Source organism: Euwallacea fornicatus, chromosome 17 (genome assembly GCF_040115645.1).
Source record: "Euwallacea fornicatus isolate EFF26 chromosome 17, ASM4011564v1, whole genome shotgun sequence".
Taxonomy (NCBI): domain Eukaryota; kingdom Metazoa; phylum Arthropoda; class Insecta; order Coleoptera; family Curculionidae; genus Euwallacea; species Euwallacea fornicatus.
Window position 1 is genome coordinate 2,883,754 of NC_089557.1, and position 27,474 is coordinate 2,911,227.

The window sequence follows — 27,474 nt, forward strand, 5'->3', positions numbered from 1 at the left end:
CAGCTGTATCAGTAAAAAATCAAACTCCTAGTTTTGCTCAAACCGAAGGGCTTCGACAATTCCTCAGACGAAGGCGAAGAGAACGAGATTCTTGTCACTTTCATTTAAGAAATCGCGTCATCATGCATCGGAGTTCCTGTCGCATCTTGCTCGTTGGAGAACTAGGGGAGCATCCTCTGGCATAGAACATTCTGTGTTAGACCATGAGGTCAATGACGCCATTATAGACACAGACAGCGAGTATAACTACCTAATAAATGAAAACCTTCACAATTCCAAATCCCCCTTCTCTGATGATTCAGTCCTCATCATCTGGTGATTTAGATTCGTCCTCACCATCTGATGATTTAGATTCCTCCTCACCATCTGATTATTTAGATTCATCCTCATCATCTGACGACTCAAATTCATCCACATAGCCGAGGGAGGACGACTCTAGAGTTGGTATTCGTATAGTATCACGAAGGCACCGTCGAGGAAGCCTGAACCAAACTGCCGAAATATTGACAAAGGGAGTCTTTTTCTGGAAGCTCATGATTTCATTTATTAAAAGTGCACCTCTGGAAAACTGAAGACAATCGTCGAGAGAGATTAAGGTGAAAAGGTTTAATTAAATAGGAAAAGTGTCATGTACTAAACAAAATGTGACGCAAATTCCTCATCCTAATCCATGGTTAATCCAATGTTCGAGCCTCTTGAGCTCAGGAAATAAAGGCAAATTAAGCAAAAGGAAACAAAGGAATACGGGTAATGGTTCCAACGGTCCTTATCGCCTTTTTATCGTAGAATGGCTCCCGCATTTTTCCACGCGATAATCCTTTTTAATACTTTCTCCCTTTAATTTAGGTCAAAATAAGTAAAAACAACGATCTGCCTGGGAATTCTAAAGTAATTACGGTGTGCTTTTGGTTTTTAGTGGAGAGCAGAGATAAATGACCAACATCTCTTATAATATAATTTCAGGTGCTTAATTTTTTCCAGGTTTAATTTACACAGCCATTAAGGACCGATAGAAATACAAATTCAAATTCTCGCCAAGGATTACAAGGATTAGCAGCTTTTAACTCGAAGTTTAGGTAAATTCGGTTTTCTCTTAAGGGACTCCACTAAGGCGCGGATTTTATAATAATATGTAAAGCAGATGGAGGAGAGGATAAAGTTCTTTATGAAAGGAGAGATTTTCTTCCAAGCTGCTTTGCAGGAATATGCAAGAGCAATTAGTTAATTAGTGGAGCTTCTGCAAGAACTAATATTAGTTCAAAAGTTTTTGGAATATTTCGTGCTAATTTTCTATTAGTTTTAATCCGGTCCACTTGCGAAATAACTCAAATGTTGCCGGCTGTTGTATATTAAAGAATCTGTATACAGAGAGTTACAAATTCAATGCCTCGGGATTGCCCTCTCTCGGTAACCACACGATAGAGGAAGTTGGTTGAATCGAGGTAATGCGTAGTAACGGAAACAACGGGAGGTAACGAAGTAGCTCTTTGAAATGTTTGACGACTGTTGGTTTAGGCGTTTCGACCCAGGGGGTTGGCCCGCCAGATCTGCTGATCTGGCCCAACCGGATTTTAAATTGTCGGACAAGATAAAAGACCAAGTTTACGTTACACCAGCAAACCGTAAAAAGGAATTACACACACGTGTAACCAACTGCATTCGTGAGCTTGATGCAAATGAGGTCCAGAGGGCCACAAATCAGTCTGTAAATGCGCGCATTTTGTAGTGCTTGGAATCTAGCCGCGGTTATTTCGTAAATCTAATGTAAATATCAAAGAATTTTATAAATTAATTGTTAATGGAAGTTTCGGTGAGAATTTAAGGAATTTAGGAGCCTGGAGGCTTCTTTTATATTTAACAAAATCGTTTTGTGTTTGCATAAAAGCGCAAACATATTTACAATCTTCCTACTTGGTAAAGTGTTATTGAATAGTTTTCAACTTTCATGGGGTTAGAAAGCCACATCTGGCAAACATGCTAAAATGATCCTAAGTTTGGAAACAATACGTAAAACAGCGTGTATTTATGAAATTTAATGGTTTAGAGATGAGGACATGACAGGTCGTTTTCAACGGAAATTCAATTGATTATCAGTGTATTTGCTAATATATCAGGAGTTTTATGTGGTAATACGCATTACGGGCAGGTTATAAGATGGAACCAATTTTGCTGTACGAGGCAAATTCGTGGCTTCTTCCCTAACCAATTTCCAAAATATCTGTTTTTTGTTAGTTCAAGTCGAGTTGTAACAGAAGCTTTATTGGGGCCTTATTAAAAAAAATCTTTTACAAAAAAGACATGTTCTGGAAAAATATTTTGACTCTGAATATCATGTGTTTTTGCGATTGAAAAATAATATAAAGGATAAGATCCTATATGAAGCGAGAGACTTTCTCCCGAACTGCTTTGCAGGAATTCGCCGAGGCAATTATCTAATTAGCAATATATCATGCTCAATAACTATGACGTCTCTGAGTATGAACGTCTCTTAAAAAATTTATATAATGCATTAAATTTAATGATAAGTGTGTCGAAATTTACCTGTTAAATTCATGATCGAGGATGCACTTAAAAGGCAAAATTCGCGATATAATAATCGAAGTCGTGTAGAATTTCTCCACAAATCTGGCTTGACAGTGCGAAGAGCTTTGTACTACACGTTTGAAACACGGGTTTTTGAATATTCATTCCTCCCAATGGGTCTACTGCAGTGAGGTTTCGCAATTCCCCAAATAAATTCTGTATGGCTAAAAACACAATGATATGGGGGAAAACGTAAAACTTGGAGAATGCAGCCTCACATTGCCATTCATTGCTGCCGATACCTCACTTACGGTCGACAAGTTCAAGTTCAGTGTATTCGAGACACGTTAAATAAAACAAGAATTTATGATACTCAACTTCAAAATATTAAAATTCACTTTTCCTCCGTTACTAAATTCAATGGTAACAAGGGTCCATTATTTTCCAATTCTCTTTCAAAGCAGTTGATAAGAGATGCTATAAGCTCCTTACAACGACTGTTTAAGCACTTGGGCGTTATACCAACAATAATAATAATCACAACATCGACAATAAATAATCAGGAGGACTATTTTGGTTCTCAAAAAACCGAATATTTACCGTCAAAATTGACAAACAAAATGTCAACAAATTAAACGTCAGCCGTGCAAAAAATGGGGTTATGTTTAGACGTTCAATTCTATCTTCATTCTTTTTTAGCACATTAAATTTATACGACTTGACATTTTGCGTAAGGCGACTCTCAATCGTAACATTTTGTCGATTATTCATCCGGCGGTTTTGCGCATGGTACTGTCGATAACACATTGCTATTTTTGTTTAATTAGTGCCTCGTGGCAGTTCACCTTTTTTTTATTTATTAATTAATTTTCATATCCCAGTTATTATCGCCACAACTCGGTTTATTATTTACACTTTGCAATGTGACTCATGAAGTGCGTACATTTTTTTCTAAATCGCGCTTTATAAATGCGCCGGCGACATTAATCCGATAATATTCCGGTTCAGTGAATATTTTATTCAGTTATTATTGTACAGTACGCGTAAGGCCGACTGGGACTTTTTCTAGAAAAGGACGCGCAGAGCGATTTCTCTTTCTCTCTCTCCTGCACGTCATATGACGCGGAGTGCGGACGGGACGGTTCAGTCGGCAAGGTCGGTCACACCTAGCGCCGACAGTCGAGATTGTGAGAGGAGCCCGGCGCAATTCCTGAGGAAAGCTGAGCTGCGACGGCCGCGGCGCGAGTCAAAACGCAGCTCAGCAGCGCCGTCTTTTTCACCACCGCTGACGGTTTCTGCCACGGCACTGTACTTTTTCGAATTATCAATGGACGTTTCTCCGCTCGAAAATAACCGTCACGATTTAGCGATGGCTGGGGAACAGTCACGATTTTCGCCGTCCTCAAATGAAGGAGGGAGGTTTTATTTCGTTCGGACGTTCGCTGCCAACAAAAAAATCAACTTCATGACGAAATGTGTACAACTGATGCAGGTAATCCAGGCCAATCTGACAATCTCGAGCTATTTACAGGCACAAAGTGAACCGCTTCAGTAATCCCAATTAAAAGTTCGCGTCACGTTTACCAATCAAACAAAGAAGCATCAAATCGAAACTGTACATCACCATTATTAAATTCCTCCAACATTGTCGGGCTGAAAATAAAACGCTTGTCACTCTCCAAATCGATTTCGTTCCAATTTCCTGAAAAAGTGACTGAGTAGCAACAAGCCATTAATATCTGACCGCCCTCAAATAACAACAACCGGATCGTTGTTACTTGAGCCCTAATCCTGGATGTTATACCTCGGGTATTTGAAATGCTAATAACGTAACCAACCGCACTATTGACATTTCAATATTGGAGGATAATACCGGGCCGAAAATGGCCGAATGCTAATTGCAATCGTTTACCCCTGACACCTCAGTGTTTAAATTACTTCGGATAGGTAAATCTAAAACTTCACCGCAGTTTACTTTTGCGCGACCTATCGCTGAGCGATTTGTTATTAAACCGAAGATAAGCAGACACAATTAGACGATTAGCGAGGGGAATTAGCATTTCCAAACCTCTCTGCCGAGGGATGGTATCGTTATTGATAGTGGAATGAAATCTTATGCAGACAGTGATATTGGGGATTTGAATTTCAAATTAGGGGGAGTGTCAGATCTTTCATAATTGAAAACTTTTTTCGATGGCTTCGAGGAACTGTCCACGTGAGCGCCTACAATGTGGGGGCATGAATAGACATTCGACGTGAATAAACATATGCAAGATGTTATTTAAGAAAATTGTCCCCCCGAAGTGCATTCCAGGTGACGTGCACCCGACATGCACAAACGTGTGGCTCGAATGACGGAACTTTTTATCCACGTCACAAAACGTAACGACTGAGAATCGCCTTACGGGAAATGACAAGTCGTGTAAATTTAATGTGCTAAAAAAGAATGAAGATAGAATTGAACGTCTAAACATAACCCCATTTTTTGCACGGCTGACGTTTAATTTGTTGACGTTTCGTTCGTCGATTTTGAGAGTAAACATTTTTTCTTTTGAAAACTAATATTGCGCTCCTGGTTATTTATCATCGATATTGTTATAATTAATGTTGGTATAGGGCATAAGTTCTTAAACACCCTGTGACATGGATAAAATGTTTCGTAATTTGTATCATACATGAAACACAATTTAGGGTTCAGATCGATTAACATCGGTGATTAAGCGACGTTACGGACACATAATGAGAAACTCGCCAGTAAATGTAACGCAGACTACGAGCACCCTAAGGAGAAACTACGGACGCGTACACAGTGGTCGGCAGAAGTATTCATGCACCTTCGAAGTTGCTAAAGAAAAAAATGAAATGCAATAACAATATGATCGGTATGTAGTAATATTATCTAGTTAATTTTGTTATAAACGGCAACATTTAACAAATAATCGATTGGGCTGTTCGATAATTAATGTCATTTTATTCTCATAGATGGCTTAATTTATACGTATCGAGTAGTAGTGGTCTCGTCGCTTATGTTATTACATGCCATTTTAAAGGTTATGTTTTAGACTTTTTTCGATCGAAAATTGAACGTAATCAGTAAACAAGAAGTTGTTTAAAATTTAAGTTGAAGATGGACAATCAAAGTGGGCATTATCGACACATTTTATTATTTCACTTTCGAAAGGGCAAAAATGCAGTACAAGCTCAGAAGAAATTGTGTGAAGTTTATGGTGAGAACTGCCTTACCGAACGCCAGTGCCAGCGTTGGTTTTCTCGCTTTCGTTCCGGAAATTTTAATGTCCAAGATGCAGCACACACTGGACGCCTAATCATCAATGATAACGATAAAATAAAGGCCTTAATCTGAGCTAATCGGCGCATGACAACTCGAGAGATAGCAGAAAAGTTGAACATGTCGAATTCAACCGTTTCTCTGCATTTAAAAAAGCTCGGGTACGTTAGCAAATTGGATGTTTGGGTTCCTCACGAATTGAAGGAAATTCACCTCACCCAACGCATTAACATATGCGATTCATTGCTGAATCGTAACCGAAACGACCCACTTCTAAAAAGAGTCATAACGGGTGACGAAAAATGGATTGTCTACGATAACGTAGTCCGAAAACGATCATGGACCAAATAAGATAAACCTGCGCAATCGACGTTCAAAGCCAATATTCATCAAAAGAATATTTTGCTGTCTGTGTGGTGGGACTACAAGGATATTCTTTATTTTGAACTGCTTTCGAGAAACCAAACTATTGATTCGAATGTTTACTGTCGTCAGCTATCGAAATTGAACGAAGAAATCAAAAGGAAACGTCCTGAACTCGCCAATCGCAAAGGGGCACTGTTCCATCATGATAACGCTAGACCCCATACGTCTTTAATAACGCGTCAAAAATTATTGAAACTAAATTGGGAACCGATACCTCATCCACCATATAGCCCTGACTTGGCGCCATCAGATTATTATTTGTTTCGTTCTTTTCAAAAATCATTTGAATGGTAAAAATTTCTATTCTGATCAAGCCGTTAAAAATGAGTTAAATCAATTTTTTACTTCTAAAAATCAAGGCTTTTTCGAACGCGGAATTTTCCAACTTGCCGAAAGACGGCAAAAGGTCATCCACCAAGATGGCCACTACATCATTGATTAACATTTATTATTAATATAAGTATATTCACTTTGAAAAAAACATAAAAAATGCGACATTAATTATCGAACGACCCAATATAATAATTTTTTTGCTAAATCACATTGTTCATAAGCAGTACCGCAAAATGTTTGCCAATATGTCATAAAATTAGACCGTAGAAGTATTCATACATAATGCAATTAATTAAAAATAATATAATGATATATAATGTTAATATATTGTGGCATGGCCTTTAGCTTTAATAATATAACAGCTGTTAAGCGTTGAGAAATCGATTTGGCCAAGTTCCGTGTTACAGAAGGATCAATCTTCACCCATTCTTCTTGCAAAATTCTTTCTAAGTCATTGTTGTGGCTTATTTCACGCTTTATGATTCCTTCCTTCAATTCATACCATACATTTTTTATGAGATTGAGGTCTGGCAATTGAGGGTGGAGGCTTAACAATTTTTGGTATGTTGTGTACTAACCATTTCTGAATAATTTTCGCCGAGTTTTTGGGATCGTTGTCTTGGTAAAATGAGTTAATTCCACACATGTTTAGTTTTTGAGCATTATGTTTCAGATTGTTTTTTAAAACATTCAAATGAACCAGTTCATCGATGATCCCTGGAATGATCGCTAAGTTTCACATTGGCTGACCCGCAGCCCCGCACCACGCAAGAACCACCTACATGCTTTACTCTTGCCTGCAGGTTCTTTGGGATTTAAAACTCCTCTTCTTTTTCACTCCATCAACTGTCGACCATCTGAACCAAATATATTAAATTTGCTTTCGTCACAAAATAAGACGTTACACCAGAAATCTGGTGAGGTATTTCAATATTGTTTTGCGAGCTGTAAACGTTTCTGTTTTTTTTTTTTTTTCATAAATTAAAGCTTTCTTTCCAGGCACTCTTGAACAATATTCACATTATTTTATTATCCTTCGTACAGTTTCGGAGCTTACTTAAAAAAAAAACATTTCAACCCCTGCAGCCAAATGTGTAGCACTTATTTTTAAATTCTGTTGGACTTCTCGTACAATTTTTTTCTCTTCTCTAATGGTCATTTTTCTTGGTCGTTCTGTTCGTTTTCAATTAGCAACGGAGTTTCCATTTTTAAACTTTTTGACAATGCTTTGAACAGTTGCAAAACTCCTATTAATTATTTGCCCTATTTTTCGATTTGATTTATTTTGTTTATGTAACCTGATTATTATTCTCCTTTCAGCAATTGTCGTTTCTTTCAATTCTCGGCCAATTACGCCTTGAAACAATTATTTTTTAGCTTGATTCCTGATCTAATGCTCACATTCACTTGCCATTACCAGCTTGTATAATTTAGCAATAAATATCCATAGATACGATCGCCTCCCTTGCAGGTTCAGACTTGTTTTTGTGTGCCGACGCGAATGTACGAATACTGTTGCAAGCGAATTTTATGACATGTTTGTAAACATTTTGCAATAGTACTTACGAGCAATATGATTTACTAAAAAAATATATTATGGATTGATTGTTTACATGTTGCCGTTTAGAACAACAGTAATTATACGCTGTACGGTTATAATGATCATATTATTGTTTCATTTTGTTTAAGAGCGTTACAGGTGTACGAATACTTTTGCTGGCCATTGTACATAACAAGAAGGGCGCAAGTAGGTGGGACGGACACTGGGAGCACTTAAAGAAGGAAGTGCGGGCAGATGGAATGCAATTTAGACTGGACGTCGGTCTGCATCGGTAAAAAAGTAGGATTATGTGCAAGTAATGAGAAAATCTCAAGTACATGGAATAGGGCATGGGAAGGAGAAAGTACGGGCACAGCTGTCCTTGAGGAGGTTTCCACGGTCCAAATTCGCTTAAAATCCACTGAGGATAATTAAGCATGGTTTTTAAGTTTCCTTCTCTGGAAGTGCCAAAACACCCCAAGGGACAACCGAGTTATCCGAAGTCTCGCTCGCATCACGTCATTATCATTCACTTTCAGGTTCAAAAAATGAAAATTTACTTAGTAATTATGTTATGGAAAACCCACCTGGCAAAGCAAACAAACACCGTCCTTCCTCACACAAGTCTAATATTAATAGGTCGGAGCGAAATTAGGTAGGCCGGAAGGACATTAAATAAAGTTAACATGAGGGGCTATGGTAATTGGCATGTAAATTATAGATTAAGTTCGCTCACAAAACACTGTTTGTGCATCGTTTTGCGTAAACAATTTCGCTGGTTCGAAATTCCACGATTTTAGTCAGATCAAAATTGATGTCGAATAAATATTTATGAATTTTGAATTTGAAGCCAGGACACCAAAAAATCGGAGGATTACACGACAACAAGAGCCAGTGAAAATAATGCGGAGGGCAAGTCAATTTCGAATATGAAAATGTATGAGATTGGCAGATTTCTCTTGTGATATTCAAATAGAAGAGAGATTACCAACAAAATCTGCATAAGTCTGCAAAAGCAAAAATTTTAAATCCGACTTGAGAGAATTACGAGTGGAAAATGCAGCAAAACTTTAAAATCTTTCATTTCAAGTGAAAAATACTGATTTATCGGGCTTCCCTAATTGAGTTAGCAAGTTTAAAGATTTGAGCCGAAAGCTGAAAGGCCATGAAACTTAATTATCAGCACCTCAGTTCCGAAGTTAAGTTTGCAAAACTGTTGGCCTTAACTGCTTCGCAAATCAACAAAAGTTGATGTATTGTGCAAAAAAAAAATAACAAACTTTCAAACCATGATGAAAGAAATATATCAAGATAACAATGGACATGTTCAGAAATAGATCAGCAGAGCAGATTTCAACTTATTTATAATTCGGGAACCAATTAGCGAGTGAGGTAGGTACCCTTAACCTATCAGTTTGCAGTCAATTAAGCTCTGGACTATGTAAACATATAAACTCTGATGCGAAACTTTTGGTGATGCCTGGAAATTACATTACAAACCATCCGATCTAAATCAACTTTGCTCTTGTGGGAAAAAGGGAGAGGATAATGACGTTTTTAACGACATAAGTAATTGTATTATCTCCCGACACAAAATCGATAAATTGTTAGCTTAAAGGAAAATAATAAATTGCTTTAAGTAGGCATTACTCAGTTTTTGGGAAAAGTCCTCGAAAATGGAACGGTCGTTAATTAGATTTTGGTGAAGTCGAAGTGCAGAAGATAATAAAGAAAATGAGATTATCCGGTTATACAGTTTCCGCTTATCGTTGTTTTTGTTTTATTTATGGATCAATAGCCAATTATCTCTGACGTTTCGTTTAAATTTTGTGAAAGTTTTAGCGGATGATATTGCGAAATTCGTCTAAATATATGTATTATGATTTCCCTCCTTCTCCGTGAGGTGTTTAATATTCCGGATTTTCTGAAAATCTCCTCACTATGGCACTTTTCCGACAGATAACTGACATCGATGATTGACAACGATTGATGAGCAGTCCTTTTTCTGCATACCATATATATTTATGAAGGAAGAGGATTAGATAGCTGTGGAGGGAAGAAATCCAAGGAACTGCCGAGTCTGTGCAATCATTATTAGGTAATGAGGGTTGAGGGACAGCGAACTGACTCGAACTGGGAATTGTCAAGGAACGGCGAAGCACACGGATGTTCGTTTCGCAAGAAAAATTGCTTAAAATTTTACTGTAGACGCTCGATAATACTAACACAGAATAATGGAAATATCACGTTAATGTAAACACAAAATTCGTACTTGAGCATCAAGCCGAACGCGCGGCTACGTAAAGTTCTTGACGACACACAAAGTAAATCAAACGACGACAAAAAAAGCAAAAAATCCGCGCCCATTTAAACATTTTAATATCCGTGTTGATCACGAGTGTTAAAAAGCAGATAAAAGATATCCTAAAAAACCAGAAGTTTCCAACAAAAGCTTTGTTACCATTAGATAATGCACCGAGTCGTCCTCCAGGATGACAACCGAGGAGCGAGGGTGGGTCAACTTTTGTCATGTACCGGGTGTTCGGATTTGGAGCGCACGATGGAAAATTCCGTTCGCCGAGCTGGAAGTTTGCCTTCCGGATAAGGATTAGCAAAATTTTCGGAATTTTGCAACGCCCCTCCATAAATCAAAAGCGTCTCATGATACTCGCGTAAAAAGCACATTGTCACGTGTATGTAGGTACCATTGACGAACCCGAATAAATTCGCGTACTAACCAAAGGTGAGGTTCGATTGGGTATTGGATGTTGAGGAATTGCAAAAAGAAATCATAACAAAAATAAACGCCGTTTCCTTGGGCACAGTCAGTGCAGCGTTGCCGCTTAAGGCAACTTTTCTTGTATTGTTAGATACTAAGTAGGTTTCGAATTGCTTTTAGAAATGTTATCACTAAATGATCGTAACTTTTTTTTGTTACACGCCCAACAATCAACATTTGTTAAGTACGTTTTTCGTCATTTTATTAAAATTTCAAGCTTATCATAACTTTTCGGTTACGAACTATAACATTATTTTGAGAAAAAAACATTAGATTTTCGATTCCTGTTGTAAGGACTTTTTCGTACAAAATACTGTTCTCGATCATTGGTTAAATAACGAAAGTTACTTCCCTAGCATCCTGTACATGTATAATATATGTGCATATAATAAGAACGCCACTTAGGAGTTACACTTCTCTCTAGCCCGATCTAACGCACTGCGATATAGGAAATTTGCAATTCAGAAAAAGAAAGAAAAATAATTCATCCCATACTCGAAAGTCTCTGAAATATGAAATAAGCACACGCTCGACTGGCGAAGTTTCCCAAAACTGGCACCGCCAGAAGTACAACTTGGGAATAAAAGGGCACTTGAGGGTTAGGCCGAAAGTTTTTGTCGCCTGCGGTAGTTAATAATAAATGATACAGAGAACGTGTGTCAAGAAACGTGTGTGCTCTATCCTCGTCATATATTTTCTCTTAGTCCCCTTATTTACGTCACGTGTTTATGTTGAAAAATGTTGGACCTTTGTCATGAAAGGAAAGCCCAACATTTGTTGGCTTGTCAATAGAATAATCTAAAACCCGAAATTGGACTTTAACACGTACGATGAGGTTTATAACATATAATTAATCATTGCGTGATGTACGTTATGTATTTCAAGCAATAATTAGACAAACATTAGTGCATTATTAGTTTCCTACTATGACAGATGACTGCGGATAATGGAATAAGAATAATGAACTGTCTTGCATGTGGAGGTTCCTCGGAGTAATAACGATTTCCCTGGAGAAAACTTGATGCCAATTTTAAAAGTACCTTCAGGTTTCCCCTTTAAAGCCGCTTCGGCGGAAAGCAACGTAAGAGGATTTAGCCATAGTAGTTAAACTGACCCATAAACAAAAACTACTAAAACTGGCCAGAATGTGAAGACATTTAGACAGGAAAGTGAAGGTGAGATGTTGCGAAGCAACGAAGAAATAGAACAGCGAGGAAAAAACTTAACAGAGGACCTACCAACAAGCCTACAGACACAATGGAGAAAGGTTTGACCTTTCTGATACTTTGAAGATATTTTTGAATGATAATATATTATTTCGAATACGGCGAGAACCGAGGAATATCGTAAAAAAATCCATAATGTTTCCATTGTGAAAGAAGACTTGTATACGTACTTAGCTATAATTACTCTGTCTGGTCTCAGCCCTTTTCCTTCGAAGTATTTTTATTGGAAAACTCGCGTCAACATTAATGACCCATTAGTTATCAAGCCATTTCAATAAATAAATTTAACGCCTCTCCCAGGTTTTTTCACTTGATTGATAATTCCACGAGTGATAAAATGACAAGCTTAAAAAATGAGACCATTGTTGGATGATTCAAATAAAGTGTTAGAAATATTCGTCCGTCCTCTTGGAAAATATTTCTCACTGGATGAAGTTATGGAATCTTATTATACTAGATCTAATATAAAACAATTTATTCGGGGGAAATCCATCCGATTCGGTTTTAAACTTTGGTGTTTGTGCACTGCAGATGGGTACCTTATAAAGTTTGATTTTTATACAGGCACTGGAAATAAAATTCAAGTTAGATTTTTCTTGACTTTACTCCAATTTCTCTATTGGGGACACACCCAGAGAATAAACTTCTTTGTGTGAGAACACTTTGACCGATCGTATTGAAAGGGCTTCTGTGAAATATTAAAAAAATAAAAAACGAGGCCCTACATAACTCATAATCCAATTTCCACACTAACATTGACCCGCTGGTATGAAAATACCAGGTGAACGTTATTCTGATTATAGTGAGAGTGGCAAAGTTTATGCAATTTCCCTATAAAATTTAAACTTGTGTAATAATAAAAACGTAAGAATTGTGATGACCGTTATAAACCTCTTAAAGCTCTTTAATAAAGCATTTATAACAGTTGTAGTAATCTCGGGATAAAGGTATTCAAGGATTTATGGTCGTGTGACTTTAGATAGTGTTAGAAATGTGTGGGGACTGTTATATTGTTCCACTGAAAATAATGTGTAATTTTATAGAAGTTCTGTAAGTGTTTCCGCGCGTTGTATGTAGTTGTCCATTTAAAGCGTAATATTTCTTTCTTTCTTGACAATGTATGATGCAGCGTCTTGTTTTTCACTTCCTCCAAGAATCATAAAACGACACTGTTGGCGATGTTGCATGACTGAAGCTAATATGACGTAAAAAATTCTTCGTGACAATAGAATACATTTCGATAGTCCATAAGACGAGTTCCCTAACGCGCTAATTTTTATTGTGAGCATGACCCTCTTGCTTGCATGGGACTGAATATGTAATTCGGTAAAATAAGCATCTCTAGCACCTTAGTTCTAGAGATATCCAACATTGATTACACCGAATTATATACATATGCAGAAATACCTTTATTAAGAGTGCCGTTATGAATTTTAAATAAATATTCTCATGAAAATATACCTTTTAGGGTCGTAGAGCAACACAAATACAAACAGTTCGTGTAAACACATGAAATCAGAATTGCAATGTTTAGTTATATACAATTTGTTTAAAATTGCTTGATGTTTAAAGCGGTTTCTACGGAGGACAAAATATAAATTGAGAGATAACACGTTTATAAGACGGGTGACGGAAGGTTTTATATACACATTGGCTTTCTAGTAATCGCTGCTATAAGTCTTATAAAACGGTTATGGAAACAAATATACGGAGGCGTTATAAACCCGTAGTTTCCAGAGGTCGTTTAAAATTTTATTGTTAAATTTTCCATCACGAAAGCGTAGAGTAAATAGAAATCTCCATGTCACTTGAAAGATTTATGTAAATAAGCGGTGAGACGGACCGACAATCCATAGAATCTTCCTGTTTAAAGTGCATTGCAGGATTATTGCCCGACCCTGTTTTGCACTTACATGATCAAAATTAAGATAACATAATTGTGCATGATATTTCAACAGGGTTTCTTGTATAAAGTAGTGGTTTAAAAATCAATAATTTTGCATTTACTTCCAAATCGCACTTGTAGAAAAAATACCTACCGGAACTTTTCTATAGCACAGTTTTTCCTTCACTTATCAGAATGCGATGTCTCAAAATGTATCACATTTCACGGCATAATCCTGAGCATTAATGAAAATCTGTGAACGGTGCCAACAAGACTTGTCGCTTGTGCCTCGTTTGCTCGCAACATTTAAAAATCTACAGGATTGCACGAAAGTCAGAGGTTTCAAGAGTTAAAGGGAATAATGCTCCAGACAGCCCTTAAAGTGCATTTAATCTGCAGGTAGACGCAGCTCTAGATGCAACTGGAGGAGTAATGTCTACCAGGAAAGCCGGGTACTTCAAATCCAATTTCGTTGGTGATTAATCCTAGAAACGTTCATAGATAAATCATAAAATAATGCACTAATTAGTTTTACTAAATGTTTAATAAAAAATAAATTAATCGATGTAATTAATTATATTATATCATAACGCAGATGATAATCGGGTTCACCCAGACATTTAATATAAATGGAAATTTAATCTGTTTGCTTTAACTCATCGGTCCAGCAAATTCGAAACTTCATAATAGGGTTATATTTTCATAACCCGCAATTATTCACGAGACGATATGAAGCCAATAAAGCTCATTAGTTTTGACCTCTACAAATTAACTCGTTTCACTGCCTTCACAGTTTAATTCGGCCCCATGCTTAGATCGCAACTGTAAAGGTTAGATGTGAGCAGTTAAAGTATAATTTACGAGGTTGTCCGTAGATTTAGGTAAATTTCAAAATGAATATATATTTCAGAAAACTTAATTGCAAACCTTAGAAGGTGCTAGGTGGTAATTTATAACTCACACACGAGGAGGGTAATAAATTAAGTCGATATATTGTGTGTTCAAGAAAACGTAATCTAGATAAACATACTTCTTAATTAATGTGTTCACTCTTTAGGGTGAGCACAAGAATACATCTAGTTAGTGAAAGATTAAGTTTAGACGTTACAAAACTATTTATCAAATTTATGTAACGCATGATCTGCGTTATTAAATTAATTATTCTAGTTAATTTACGACCAAAGCTCTAGGGGCAATAAATAATCGTGACTCCGGGTTATTCCATGGTGACACCCACTATAAATCCTTTTAAATTTAACCACTGCCTGCAATTAATACTCCACAGATTTTGAATATTTCGGATAAAACAAATCTCTTACCGTAATTTAAGTTTATGCCAAGATAAGAGTGGATTTCGAATAAATGCGCGAAACCGTGAATAAATAAATTATCTCGCCTTAGGGATGGGAACAATGCAACAGAGAAATTATTTGAAAACGAAATAACTCGCGTTTGGATTCAAGAAGGTAATGTTCCAATGCTCAAATCCGCATTTGAGCATCTTCAACCTTGGGCCCATACTGGCACAAGGTCTTATTGAGTGGAGTGAAATCCCCCAAGGAAAAATTCACATTCCTTCCGAATTTTTTCTTGGGGGGTTCCACTCTACTAATTAACAGACGCAAATGTCATTAATTTTTTTAATTTCAAAAATACTGATTTAAAATATCAATTTAGTAAGCGACATGCAAATGCAACGTGACCCCCGCAGTCTCAAATAAGTCCGTTAAGTTGTGTCAACCCTATCTGGGTGCATGACGGTTGTGCGTTTGAACGAAAATCACCGAAAATAAAACTGCAGTGAAAAATCGCATCAGATCGCCGAGGATGAGGCGGAACTCAAATTAAAACTTTTAAACTTCCAAAAATAAAAAAAAATCTCCCCAATTTTTCGAAAAAGTCACGCAGCTACCTCTAAAATAAATTCAAAATCCCCAAAGCTCCCAACGTTCAAAGTCTAAACGTTTAAAATTCCAATATCTCTCGAACATCATAGATGAGAGTGTAAAAAGTGAACTGTTCGTTCACATGTGAGTTAGATACTTTCAATAACCACATCACTTAGCTGTAAACTATTTTTCAACGTAAAAATGCTGCCTGCTAAGAGCGTACCTGGAACAAGCTTCTAAACCTGTTAAACAAGACCTGTTAATCAGGTTTCCGGGCTCCGAACTCTTATCCTGTTAAAATTCCAAACCCTAGCCGGATAGTTTATTGAAATTTTACTTGCTTAGTTAACTTTTCTCGAAGAGAATATCCCACTCAATCTCGGATCGGAGTTTTAAATTTGAGACCTTAATTGAGTTTGGGTGAAGTTCGAAAAGTTATTCGATAAGTCTGACAAAACCGAATCAATATCCCTTAATATTTGATATTTTATCTCGATGAATATGAAACGGTAAGTTAAGCAGGGTTGCGAGTAGTGAAATTGAACTGAGACGTTCTTCTGCCATTAACCTTTGAACTCGAGGCGTAATTTAAAACCCATTTTGTCAACTTACAGCGATCGAAGCTCGGGTATCGAAGACTTTGGAAACTTTACTTCAAATTCAATTAAGTTCTCTAGTTTCAGAATAAATATTTTCTAGACCTAAAGTCGATTGCCGAGCCGTCACTTCCCCAAACTCTTAATTCGATTCCTGTAAGTCGAGGAAGACTATAATTGTATAAAACTCCTTTCTGGAGTCTCATAGCAACAGTAACTCTATCGACAATCAGTCAAATGAAGCAGATAGATTCAGGGCTTAAATGGACCGTAAAAACGAAATTGGGTATTAGCCCGTAGGGCATATGAGTCTGCCTGTCAGAGAATATGATGCATGGGTAACAGTTCGATTTTTACTGTAAAATCGGGAAAATCCAGTTTGTGTTTGTGACTTGATATATCATGCATCGACTGTGAATATATAAACGCAAATTATTGGTTCCTAGTAGTCCGTCATCGCCTCTATGGTTTTGCGATACCGCCAGAAATCCATTATTTATTAGAAAGAATTGGGTGTCTTGAACATACACACTTCTCTCAAGACAAGGTAAATTTATTTTATCTTGTATATAGGATCGACAACAATGAGACTCACGTTTGACTGGAAAAATTTTTTTTCCCTCTCCATTCAGTACAAAAATATTATTTTCACCTGTGGTGTAAAATCTTTTTACGCACAAACGGATCGAAAGTGTTTGCGAAAATCTTAATTTCCACGGCGAAGACAATGAGTTTACGACCTACGGGTGTTATTTTATTTTTATGGCCCGTTGCTGACAGCAACGGACCGTGAACCTACAATAACGCCTTAATAAGGAGCCCTTAAGTAAAAATTACGTCTGTTAAATTTTTAACCTTCTTTAATAAAGGAGCTAAGCATGAGAGTGCAATTTGGATTATCTTACTTGCGCTCGGAAGATCTCTGAGATAATTGTTTTTGGAAATTCTGGCAAATCTCACATTTTCACAATTTTTTAATGCCACTGTGACGAAATAACAGGAGTAGAACATAATATTGTTGATTTATCATCATTGACATTTAACAAATGTAAAATTCCTCACTCTCATTAATAATTGTGTATCATAAATAACGGAGTTATGACTTGAATGAATGATCATCTTGGTAAATTGTAATAATGTAGCAACTTTTTATTCAAGATATTTACTGTCCGTTTCTGCTTGACGGTAAAATTATCTTTGTCATGCACATTTTCCCAATATTATTGTTACGCATTTCCCCATCTTATGCGTTTTACCGAAAGTGACTTTAGGAAAAATCAAAATGCTGCTTTCAACGGAGGAACAATATCGTTTGATATTTCATTAATTGAAATTGAAATATGCAATTTAAACCTCCATTCATATTTATTATTTCCATAAAACCATTCAAATTATTATATGTGTATTATTTTTTATTCATTTATGCATTAATTTCAATTATCTCGAATTCTCTCACTCGAAAACAACATACCCAATAATCAAAATATTATTTTTTCAATGCACTTATAATTTTTCCCGGCCATGCTTAAATAGGTGAAGGCATTAAACCTGATTAATTTATTTAGGTCGAAATAACCATTTCGGTTTATTGGCCATGAATTATACGGGAATAACGGTCGGTTGTGAAAATATACATACACCATATCTATCATAGAGCCTCAGATTTAGTGAACCGATTAATAGAGGCAAGCAGATTATATTTGCATATTTATTACATTCGCAAACTCTTGTTTGGGTTCCATCTATAATACCCTTTGGTTTATAGTACTGTCTCTGCGGGGGATGCAAAATTAACGGTAAATAATAACACCCAAGACAAGATGGTAAATGGATTTAAGGAGAGGAAAAAGGAAATTAAGAAAAATACAGTTTAAGTAAACGAGTCTGAATTAAGCTTATTTGTATTTCTCCAAATGGAGCGCGGCACGAATGTATTTCTAGTTTTGAAAAAGTTTCCAAAAAGTAGTTCTTTGATCAATAATTCATAATTAGAAGTTGTGTATAAAATAATTCATAATTTTGAGAAAGTTTCGCAGTATATAAGAGAGTAGATACATACTTATTAAAGTATCAGATAATTAGTCGAAGAAAGTAACGTCCTCTTGCAAAAGAACGTTAAGTTTCCTAATTAGTTTGAAAAGAAGTTTTTTAAAGGAGTAAAAGAAGTGAACGAAAATTAGCAAGTTAGTACAAGATAATCAGCCTCAGAGTTTTTAATCGGAAGTTTCTTTGACGTACTTAGAACAAAGTGAAGGGGCGTCTAGGAAATGTTTTTATGTGAAACATCAATATCGGCGAAAATACCAGCGTTCTGCCCTAAAAGCAATTTCAAATCAATCTCTCATGACACATCGCACAAAGTACATATTGTGATTTATAAAAGTTTGCATGTTTTCCATGTATGGAAAACAGACAATGCATGGGGTGTCATGTGAAACGAAACAAAATTTAATACGACATTTATGATAAAGTCGACGACATGAATGTATTATATATTGGATTAGCATGTATTCTTAATTTAATTTTCAACTTATCAACTTCCTTGAAACGCCATTTGGACCGGCGCGCCCAAAAATTTTGATCATCGACCTTACTGCGTCACGTCCACTTCAACTTCCAACCGGTGAAAAATATTAGGAATTTCAACCATCAACAGAACTTAATCGTTTCCGACCTGATTTAGGCTTTGCTGTAGCAAAAATAGCTTTATGCAGATTCATGCAAAACAATCCAACATAAAAACGTGATTTTTACGAATATCATGCCGGAGAGAATAATATTTGCATAGAAATCCCGGTATTAACGTTCAAACGGATCAAATAAATCAAAAGCTAATTGAGGTTTTTTTCAAACTAATGACATTCATAGATTGCCGGGGTTTTATTCAATTTTAAAACTTTAATTTAAAATCCCATAAACTAGAAGAGCGGCGTTTGCAATGAAGTCACATAACCGCTTTAAAATAAAAAGTGGCGAGAAAGAAAATGAAAATCAAATTTAACTGAAATTTAATTGAACAGCAGAGAGGGGACCTAAGAGGTTTAAATGCTCAATCCCCTTTGATTAATGGACTGAAACGTGAGCAATTTTAAAGTGTGGATCGAGCACGTATTTTTTTACTTTCGCCTTTTTTTCAATCCTCATATGGATACGTGACTTCTCTGCCAAGTATAAGTGGATTTTCTTTGCAATTTGTTGTACGCGGTATCGATTTTAAGTCCCAGTTATGACAACGTCTCGTCTATAATAAAGGGATTATCTTCACAGTCGGTTAGAAGGTGAAATGTTTCCAAAACTCAAAAGTCTCCCCGCTGAGCAGCTTATCTATCCCGGAAACAAAGGCAGCAAATATGTTTTAAAGAGGTTTTGTGCTTGCGGTAATCTTTGTTTCAGTAAGCAAATGCCAAACAGCAAAGTATGGTACACATGCACGTGCGATTTAGACCATCGAATACCAAATGTATGCTTAATGTACTCTTTAATAAAACGTGGTAACATTAGGGAACATCTATTAGGTGCATACCTATGACTCCGCGTTTTTTTACGCATTTTCAACTGCTTGAAATTGTATAAATTTATTAACAATGTTTATTAAAAATAATTTCCATCGTTAATGACAACGTTTTCCCAGAGATTAGGCGGTTTTGAAGCGATCCATTCATCAAGCATCCATTCATTCTTGGACTTCTTGGCGATTCTGGAAGCGCTGCTCTGCCAAACCGTGAGCCATTGAACGGAAAAGGTGGTAATCCGACGGGACGATATCTGGCGAGTATGGCGGGTGCGGTAAGACTTCCCATTTGAAATCCTTCAAGGTGTTCTTGACTGGTTGAGCGACATGAGGCCTGGCGTTGTCATGAAGCAGTATGACTTTGTCGTGTCGATCCGCCCATTCTGGCCTCTTTACTGCGAGTTGATTACGCAACTGCACTAGTTGTTGGACGTAATGATTGGCAGTGATTGTTTCGCCAGGTTGGAGAAGCTCGTAATACGGTATGCTGCGCTGGTCCCACCAAATGCAGAGCAATACCTTCTTCCCGTGGATATTTGGCTTTGCGGTCGAAGTTGTTGGCTCACCCGGGCTCACCCATGATTTTTTCCTCTTTGGATTGTCGAAGTAAAGCCATTTTTCATCTCCGGTCACGATACGATGTAGAAAAGACTTTTTTTTGAAAACGTTCAAGCAAGATCTCACACGTCGTTTTTCGTTGCTCTTTGTTCCTTTCCGTCAATTCATAAGGCATCCATTTTCCTTCCTTTTGAATTTTTCCCATAGCGTGAAGACGAACCGAAAGCGTTTTCTGCGCGACGTTAAGGGAAGATGCGAGCTGTTCTTGCGTTTGCGCGGCGTCTTCGTCCAACAAAGCCTGCAGTTCTTCGTCTTCAAATTTTTTCGATGGCTTACCACGCTCCTTGTCGCTGAGGTCGAAATCACCTGATTTGAAGCGCTGAAACCATTGTTGGCAAGTTCTTATAGATGCAGCATCATTGCCATAAGCCTCAACGAGCATTTGGTGAGCGGCAGTGGCGTTTTTCTTAAGATGGAAAAGGAAGAGCAAAGCTTCGCCGCAAATGATGTTTATTCGGCACAAAATTGGACATATTTAAACCTTAACTGAAAAGTTTTAAAAGGTCATATAGCAATTATCATATATAAATAGAAAGCTGGTAATACGGAGCAAAAAATGAAATAAAATTTCTTAAATAAAAAAATATTTTTCAAAGAAAATAGAACTAGAAATAAAAACGTGGAGTCATAGGTATACACCTAATAAATGACAGGACCCCTTTGGACGACCATATCTCGCTAACGGTGCTCCGTCGCGCCAACGTTCATGGGAACTTTCTTTACCGTTGCTGGCTCTACTTTCGCCCCGTTAAGTTTCGTGCCAACCTTCCAAAACACCCTGTATTTTGACGTACTATTATCAGAACCATGTCAAAACATTATTCCGTCTTTTTCATTATTATCCGGCTGGACGGACTTATGGCTGAAATAAACAACAACAAAACATTTTCCAACCAGGAGTTATTCCCAATACGTTACAAGGCCAATTAACCACGTCAGTTTTGACCTAAACAAATTAACACGGCTTGATGCCTCCACAACTCAATTTCCACAAAAGTTTCATTATTGTTTGAAATGGTTTCGGGCCGCGATCGCTCTGTAGGAATGTATCATTTATGACTGTTTATATTACATCATGCAAATTTAAAGGTAACATGAGTCAAAAACTCTGGCAGAAGCCATGAAATTAAATACAGCCCTGGCTTTACCACCAATTCCAGATTGGCTTAGTTATTTCAAATGCATTCAATAGGGAAAACGATACTTGAAATTACGAAAGCCATAACACGGTTAACATTCGCTTAATACGATTTCATATCACATTTCATCGTTTAATTTCAACGATCCGATTTGCTGATTCGGCTTTATGCCAGTCCATATATTCACTTTTGCACATCAGGTTTCACATAACAAAATTAATTATATCGGGCTCTGAGTTTTACAGATATATAATTGTTTTATTAATTGAAACTAAATTCTGCAAGGAATAATGACAAATTGGCCTCAGTATTTCCGGGTTATCTAATTTCCTTTGTTTCCCTTCGTTGTTCGTCTTCACTGAAAACCAATTAACGATCGTTCCACTTCCAAGTTTATTTGATTCGAAGAATAAAAAGGACTTTTTTCCTAGGAATCTGTATAATCATCGGAGTTTCTTTTGGCCGCCGGGGAATTTCCTTTCGGTTCACTGATATTTGGTTGAAATAATTTTTTTGTGGCCAGAATAATAAAAATCGGCCTGTGTTAATGTTAAATTTTTCGTTTGGTCACTAGCGATTTCACGAACGATTCGTCTGGCGGATAATAAATATGCGAATACGGGGGAGGCAAAGAAGTGGCTTAAGAAAATCGAACCATGTAAATCTCGTTCGGTTTTTCGACGATACAGGTTGCACAAGTATCCATTAATTGCGAAGAAGCTCCATGAATCGAGAGGACTCGAGAGCTTGCCGAAGGTCAATGCTGGGCGCAATCGGCGCAGCAGGAAAATTGCAAGAAGCTCCCAGAGCTTGCGACCCTTTCGCGTCTCTTTTTCCATTTTGGTAGGAAAGACGCCTTGTTTGAAACGTTTCCACTATTTTGCACATTCCCGATAAAATTACTCGTAATTGGCGACGATTCGTCAAAACATTTATTTGACCCCAAAGTGATGGTGGAAATGACCGTTTCGGACACCCACGAAAACATTTTGATTACAAATCAAATTCATTATAAATCCCTTTTGCAAGATTTTTTCTACTTAAAATGCTTTCCAATGAGTTAAACAAAAAAGCAGAAAACCGAAACTCCATTAACACAAATCGATGAAAGCTTTAGCTCAAACAAAAAGCAACAAGTTGCGAACTGTACCTCCCGATGATTGACAAAAGCTGAAACGGTTTCAATCGCCAGTTTTACTTGTTTAAAGCCTGGATAATGCAAAACAATGAATATGACGTTTCCGAGCTGTGTAATGTGTGGCTGCTGTAACGCTTTGATGGTGAAACCATTGAAATCGGGCCGTTTGTCCCCCGATCCGCTCCATATTCACTTCTTTATTTGTTTGAAAGTTTGTTAGCATCCTCTTCCAACTTCTCCAACCTTGAACTTAGTTAAGATGAGACCCTAAATTAATTTACGAGACAACTTGGAGACTCAACTTTTATTTTCCTTCCAGATTTTGGGCATGCCGAGAGCGGGAACTTGGGCCACCTCAACGCTGTAACGTAACTAACATAAAGCCTTAATAAGGGACAAAGGAAAAAAGTGGGAAACGGCCTGTGCGAGTTGGAAAATTGAATTACTTGACACAAAAGCTGTATTTACATGGAGGGAGGCTGTAACAATAGGGAACGCGAGTGGTTTTTACGTGTTAATGTGGTTTGAAACGATTCGGACTGACGTAAAAGATGGAATCTTTTTTAATAAAACTTCCCTGGTGGCTTGTCCTTGCAGCTGCACTTCTACGGGGTGAGTAAAACTTACTATTACATATTTCAATCCTTTTATGAAGTCAATTTGAAACAGACAGGCACGCTAATTGGCAACATACACTCTGAGATACACGCATAAAGGGAAATGATGCTAAGAGATTTAATTATGCAGCTACTACAACTGAAAGGCTAGAATTGGTTACAAAGAGCAAATTAGGCTCGCTCTTGTATATTACCTCGTTATTAATGCAAAAGCACTGCGTTAGCGGTTGCTTTTATATAGAGCTTCTAGCTGGAAGAGATGAAATGCGGATCCAACTTGGCGAGAACCGAAAGTTGGTTTTTGCTTGTGTAATCAAGCGAATGGTATGGTATGTTACCGGTGCAAGTCTGTGTTTGAGGAAATGATATTCATCATCACAGATACCAACTTTTAAAACTTATGGATATTCTTTTTAAACAAATGGATTTTCTTTGAGTTTTTCAGTTCATTATGGGGAAGCTAACTTAAAGGTGCAGCGTGCGTGGTTCGATATATTTTAGCGAGTAGCCGTTTCCAGAAGAATCGCGATTTTTTTCTTACAAAGTTTGGAGTTTCAATTTTGAGACAGAAACGGGCATAACAATAAAAAATGCATTCCATCGAAAATTTTATGTTACACATGGATGCCTTTTCGTATACATGAATTTCAACTTGCTGGTGATGTCGATGCTAAAAGATACAGATAGAAAAAATGCTTGATTAATGCAGCCACGAGTCAAGCAACGCTCATGCTCACGCTCAAATTAGCGCGCTTCCCATTTGAATGCATGGGAGCGTGGCGCTCACTTCAGTGTGAACACACTGATTACTTTCCAATGTATTGAGTTTTGAGCTTTGTTTGAGTGGAACGTGAGTGTCGCTATAGCACGAAACGGCCCTTAGGGGGATATCGGTATAGATTTCCAAATTCCCTCGTGGCACCCATTTTTGTGGGGGTTTCTACAGGGTGCTTGGTAGAGCGATAAAAAGTTTTCAATTCGCAAATGATGGGACTATTTCGGATCTATAAAATCATATTTATTCTTATACAAAGTCTCATCATTTCTAAAATATCAGACTTTTTAGGTTGCTATACGAAATGATTGACTTTTGATGCAACTAAGTCATTTTTTTTTGTTAAGCTCTTCCCGGTGTAGGAATATAGGAAACATTTTTGGAAATTATCTTAATACCCAAAATAAGGAGGTAAACTCGAATTTAATTAAAAATTATTACTATAATCAGTCAAAATACTTTGGTTGTAATTTATTCTTTTATTTAAAAAAAAACGTGTTCTCCGATGCGGCACTAGCTCAATAAATTTAAATAATCTTAGAAACCTCTTCATTGATTTGATATGTTATGATATGATATGTTATATTTTGACAAAATTAAATACCAATGGAAATAGTACCTACCGCAAGAAAATAAGCAACATTAAATTTAAATAAGTACAAATCATTTAAAAAATTATAGGGCTAGTTCTAACTTAAAAACTACTACTATTAATTCATTTAATTTTCGAAATGAGACTTTCCATTTCCAATATTTACTTGCCCCTCTGCTCTGCCCTCCCTACTTTCCTCCCTTGGCCGATATTCCATAAACGATGAGACTTTGCGTAAGAACATATATTGTTAAACGGATCCAAAATGACCCCGCATATCTGCCATTGAAAGCTTCCTATCGATCTATCAAACACCCTGTATATTCCCGAGCGACACTAATGATTATGCCACATCAAGATATTAACTTTTTGAGTCTCTAGTGTATGAATTACAGTTTCTAAATGCGCAGAGAAAAACGCGCATAAATACGGAGTCATATGCATGTTTTAGCATCAACGGCATTACATACGTGGTAGCTTAAAAAGTGAGTTTTAAAGTTCCGTCTCGTAGAGAATAAATTCCAACAACTATCATAATTTCCATTTGAATCGTTCGCATAAAATTAGTTATTTATCCCGAAAGGAGGCTATATGGGAGTCCAATTAAAAGCACATTATCTTAGTGTTCAGTGTGATATCGTAACTGAATTCAAAATGGAGCAACAATGGACGATTTTATCACGATGCAACTACCAGAATATATTTTTACCTCTTATTTTGGATCGGAATAACGCCTTCCGCATAAATAAGAGCTGTAACGGCGGAATTGCAGAATATTCTCAGTTAAAACTAACTGCGAAAAGTGAGGCACCTTCCTAACAGGCCTTCAGAACGTAACAGCAGAACTTAGCAGAACTTCGCAGAACTTAAAATGCAATCATACAGTGTACATGCAACTCTTCGTATAATGCTTACGCCCCCAATTTCGTTAAAGTCAGACATGGTTTCGGCTTAACCTAAAACTATGTTATTTCCACTTCTATCAATATGTACAATGGAAATGCCATATGAAATGTCGAAACATGAATTAATATTTGCAGCCTCACAATCAATCTCTGTACTACTCAGAACAATTCCAATTAGCAAACGTCTGCGGCTACAATGAGAAATATTAATAATTCACCCTCAAATAATTAGCAGCTATTCGGCGAGGCTATTGTAAGAACGTAATTGAGGTTTATGTACACTTTGAGGGTTTTAGTTTGAACGTAATACCCTCATTTTGTTCCAGTTTTACGAATAATCTCCGGGGGAGTTATTGTAAATTCCATTTACATAATTCGATGTGCAGCCTTTCTGACTGATTGAAAAGTTGTTCTATTGAGGCCTTCACGAGATCTAAACGTGAAACAACTCCCTAATCCAATTAGCTGTCCAAACTCAGCTCGCTTATTTATGGAGTTGCAAAACATTCTGCTCGAACACACTAAATTCATTCATGATTCACGTATTAATCCAATTAAACTTTCAAAGCGCCATAAAACTGAATTTATCGAATTTATTACAGCTGAAACATAATTGTAGTATTTTTTAAATATTATTTTTCAGTGGCGCACTCAGGTAGCGGTGGGCTCAAGTGGGTAAGAGTGAACGTACCGCAGTTTAAAGTACCAGGGGAGAATGCGCAGCTCCAGTGCGATTACGACCTGGGAAATGACAGCTTATATTCTGTCAAATGGTACAAGGAACACGAGGAATTCTACAGATACGTGCCAAAATCAAGGCCTCCGGACAACTCCTATAAAGTGGAGGGAGTCACCGTTGATGTAAGTGCTCAGAATTAGTACAATGCCTCTCACCATCAACCCAAACAACGATTGCTATCCAAACCATTGAGTTGACAACAAGTAACAGAAGTATTCACCCAAAATATATTTCTTCGCCTGCCAGAGGAGCTTTTTACGTAATCCTCCTTTAATTTGCCAATAGCGTCTCCATAAGACGTAGAATCTACCCCGTTAGCCTATTAAGCTCGTTCAAGAAGAATTTAAAAAGGGCTTAGAATAAATTGACATTCAGCTTACATCTCAATTAACCAGTAAAAAACCATAAGGTATTTAAAAAATAGATCTCAACTTCAGAGAAAGTGGAGTTAAATAGCTAAATATCTAAAAGTAGAAACATAGAGAGCCATCGACTTAAAGGTAACGTTTTATTGAATATCGTTTTCACATTTCCGCGACATATCAGCATGCAATTTACCGTAAAAGTTTATGGCATCGTAAATATCAGGTGTAATTGAGCCTTGAGCCTTTGGGGACTTGCATAGAATGTCATAGAGTGTCGTTTTCGTCTTTTAGAAGGGAGGGTTTTCTTAAAATTCCATTAAAGGTTGAGATGATGTTTATGGGTCGTAATTCGTCTGTTTAGGGAGACATATTCCACAAAATTAATTTGCAGTATGGCAGGAAAATTATTTATAAAAATTATCGCCTTGTTCATACCTGTAAGCTGCTTTAATATTAATAAAATAGCGCCAAGACCGTCAAAGCTAAATAGATGAAGAAGCATCGGCAACAACAAAAATCACAAATCCATTTATACAGGGTGTTTCCTAACTACATGTAAAAAATTTAAAGGCGTAATTCTCGACTAATT

At 37.0% G+C, this 27,474-nt stretch overlaps 1 protein-coding gene and 2 long non-coding RNA genes across 3 annotated transcripts in view; 2 read left to right on the forward strand and 1 right to left on the reverse strand.

The window, feature by feature from the left end:
• LOC136344394 (cell adhesion molecule 2-like) overlaps positions 1–27,474 on the forward strand; it is a 77,346-nt gene that overhangs the window by 17,992 nt on the left and 31,880 nt on the right. Inside the window, exons 2-3 of the mRNA XM_066291813.1 lie at positions 23,212–23,504; positions 26,425–26,642. Of these exons, the coding sequence (XP_066147910.1) occupies positions 23,444–23,504; positions 26,425–26,642 (279 nt within the window). The 5' untranslated portion in view covers positions 23,212–23,443. The remainder of the gene's footprint in view (positions 1–23,211; positions 23,505–26,424; positions 26,643–27,474) is intronic.
• On the reverse strand, positions 2,252–3,108 carry LOC136344522 (uncharacterized). Its single transcript, XR_010732976.1, has 3 exons — positions 2,802–3,108; positions 2,542–2,747; positions 2,252–2,487 (listed from the first exon to the last, which is right to left on the reverse strand). It is a non-coding gene; the product is annotated as an uncharacterized lncRNA (long non-coding RNA).
• LOC136344443 (uncharacterized) lies at positions 5,070–9,719 on the forward strand. Its single transcript, XR_010732961.1, has 3 exons — positions 5,070–5,405; positions 8,261–8,403; positions 8,459–9,719. It is a non-coding gene; the product is annotated as an uncharacterized lncRNA (long non-coding RNA).